The sequence below is a fragment of the Babesia bigemina genome, scaffold Bbigscaff_63090 (assembly GCF_000981445.1).
Source record: "Babesia bigemina genome assembly Bbig001, scaffold Bbigscaff_63090".
NCBI classification, from domain to species: Eukaryota; Apicomplexa; class Aconoidasida; order Piroplasmida; family Babesiidae; genus Babesia; species Babesia bigemina.
This window is the reverse complement of record NW_012237085.1, coordinates 1-2,998: the sequence shown is the minus strand read 5'-3', so window position 1 is coordinate 2,998 and position 2,998 is coordinate 1. Positions and strand designations below refer to the sequence as shown.

The following is a 2,998-nucleotide window of genomic DNA, read 5'->3' as shown; positions in this document are numbered from 1 at the left end:
GGGATCAGTCTGTCCTGTGCACTGGGGGTAATTCACCTGGGTATGCGGTGCAGAACTCCAATGGGCTTCGCTGACATCGGTGCCATCGCGTCGCATACGATGATTGGCCGGAATATATGCGAGGTGCTTGAGTATTTCTGTGGGAGTGCGAAATCGCCTCTCACTAGACTGTGCGGTTACCTCAACTGCCTTTTGCCTAGTGCGCCGAAAACGCTGGCGGACATGTTCAGCTTCTACTATCACCTCACCGATCGCTGGGGTATGCATGGCAATGATCATAAACAACTGGCATTTACAGAGAAAGTCACCGCTGCCAATTTCGGGCGTCAGTATAATGATTTGAAAGTCTACCACTTATTTACCCCTAGCCACTCAGCATTGAAGAAGGGCCACTCCGATGGCAGCCTGGGCAGTCTCGTATGCTTATCAAAGGACTCCGTCGTATGCGGTCCTTATCTGCGTCCCATCACTCACGCCATCTACGAGACTTTCTCGTCAGAACACGCCGATAAATATTTGTCGTGGATTGTCTACCTGACGGCGACGTTCTACGATCTGCTTAAGAAATTGTACGATGAGTGCAATTCCAAATGCGGTGCCAGGGGATCGAATTGCCATGAAAAGGCGTGCATCAAGGAATGTAGAACTACATCCACCACGTATCAACCGCCACGATATCACGATCCCAAATGCAAATCCATTGTACAGTGCAATGCTACGCTGCCGACATTGGCAAAATACGGCTTTGTTCTCGGCAATGCAGAGAAGCTGAACGGAAGTGAACGACCGCAAACGAAACGCACGTGCAGAGATTTCTGTGATGTATTTGCGGAGGCATTTGAGAAGGACTCACATCTTGTGCAACTCTTCAAAGCCATTGATAATTTCATTTTCACCATCAGGCAGCCGTTCATCTGGCTTAACGTGGCACTCTGGTCACTATCCCTGTTCTACCTAATCTGCGTAATGGTTGGCAGACTGGATGTGCTCCACATACGCTCACACCTGAGGATACCGTCATCGCACAAGATAACGGCGCAATCACTGTTGGCTGCAGCGCAAGTCGGAAGGCTTGCCAAGATATCGTATCTACAGCCGTAATTGTATTCACGTTTGTAACTCACATCAACTCACGTAACTACTCACCTACTCACCTAACCGACAAACGTAGTCTAATGTCTCGAATTACTCTAGCGGCAACCTGTGAACTAAATAGCACCTAGATTAGGTGATGACTGAACGACCAAGCTAAGTGTTAACCTAGCAACCAGGCAAAGTACTAAGCTAGCAACCAGGCAAAGTGCTAAGCTAGCAACCAGGCAAAGTGTTGACCTAGCAACCAGGCAAAGTGCTAAGCTGGCACATGAACCGTAATTTGGTAGGTGCGTTGGGACTTCGGTTGGTTGTTGCGTTGAGTTACGCGTTGCCTGTGAGAGGCGTCCGCGTTGCCCATTGAGTGAGTGTCACGTGAGGCTGGGTGATTGGTCGCTGACGTAGGCGGTCGTGAAGGCCGCGGCTGGTGCCCCAAGTCGTGTGTCGCGAGTCACTGGCACGGTGGCGTAATCGGAGTTGGCCCGGTTAAGTAGCATATATTGGCAGCGATGTAGCGATTGTTAATATCACATTTAGGCACGTAGCCGACACGCTCCGCCAGTATGGCGCCGATACCGCGGCTCGTAGCACGGTGCTGCTGCACTGTGGGAGTTGAGCGCACGGGGTTCGCTGCAATTTTAATGGCGTTGCGAATAATGAATAATTTAGAGTGACAGTTGGTGCCGATCACATGCGTCGCGTCAGGGCATCTGTGGTATCCCGGGCAGCGTGGGTGTCGGCGGCCTGGGCTGGGGGGATACAGGGGTGAGGGGAGGTGTTGATGAGGGGAGTGAGAGCGGCAGTGGTAGTGTTGCAGTTGGTGAGTGCTGCTTGAGTGATTGATGTTAGCTGGTTGAGGGGACTGGGAGCGGCAGTGGTAGTGTTGCTGTTGGTGAGTGCTGCTTAGGTGATTGATATGTTTGCAGGTTGAGGGGACTGGGAGCGGCAGTGGTACGTGTTGCAGTTGGTGAGTGCGTTGCTTAGTGATTGATATGTTAGCAGGCTGAGGGGAGTGTGAACGGCAGTGTTACGTGTCGCAGTTGGTGAGTGCTTGCTAGGTGATTGATATGCTTGCAGGCTGAGGGGACTGGGCGCGGCAGTGTTACGTGTTGCAGTTGGTGAGTGCGTTGCTAGGTGATTGATATGTCTGCAGGTTGAGGGGACTGGGAGCGGCAGTGGTACGTGTTGCAGTTGGTGAGTGCTGCTTGAGTGATTGATATAGTTGCAGGTTGAGGGGAGTGGGAGCGGCAGTGGTACGTGTTGCAGTTGGTGAGTGCGTTGGTTAGTGATTGATATGTTTGCAGGTTGAGGGGAGTGGAGCGGCAGTGTCACGTGTTGCAGTTGGTGAGTGCGTTGCTTGAGTGATTGATATGTTAGCAGGTTGAGGGGAGTGGGAGCGGCAGTGGTACGTGTTGCAATTGGTGAGTGCTGCTTGAGTGATTGATATGTTTGCAGGTTGAGGGGACTGGTAGCGGCAGTGGTACGTGTTGTAATTGGTGAGTGCGTTGCTAGGTGATTGATATGCTAGCAGGCTGGGGGGACTGGGAGCGGCAGTGGTAGCGTTGCAGTTGGTGAGTGCTTGCTAGGTGACTGATATGTTTGCAGGTTGAGAGGACTGGGAGCGGCAGTGGCACGTGTTGCAGTTGGTGAGTGCGTTGCTAGGTGATTGACATGTTCGCAGGTTGAGTGGAGTGGGAGCGGCAGTGGTACGTGTTGCAGTTGGTGAGTGCTGCTTGAGTGACTGATATGTTCGCAGGCTGAGGGACTGGTAGCGGCAGTGGTACGTGTTGCAGTTGGTGAGTGCGTTGCTTAGGTGATTGATGTTTGCAGGTTGAGGGGATCTGGGAGGGGAAGGGGAAGATGGAAGGAACGAATACAGGCTGTATCTACGTGCAGGTCCAAGGGA

The 2,998-nt window shown here is 52.3% G+C and overlaps 1 protein-coding gene across 1 annotated transcript; it reads left to right on the top strand.

The window, feature by feature from the left end:
• Nucleotides 1-1,101, top strand: BBBOND_0001850 (hypothetical protein, conserved; the record flags this gene model as incomplete). The annotated part of the gene is made up of 1 exon (XM_012915025.1): nt 1-1,101. A coding segment is annotated over one exon (1,101 nt), but the record flags the coding sequence as incomplete, so codon positions are not given.
• Nucleotides 1,102-2,998: the final 1,897 nt, after the last annotated feature.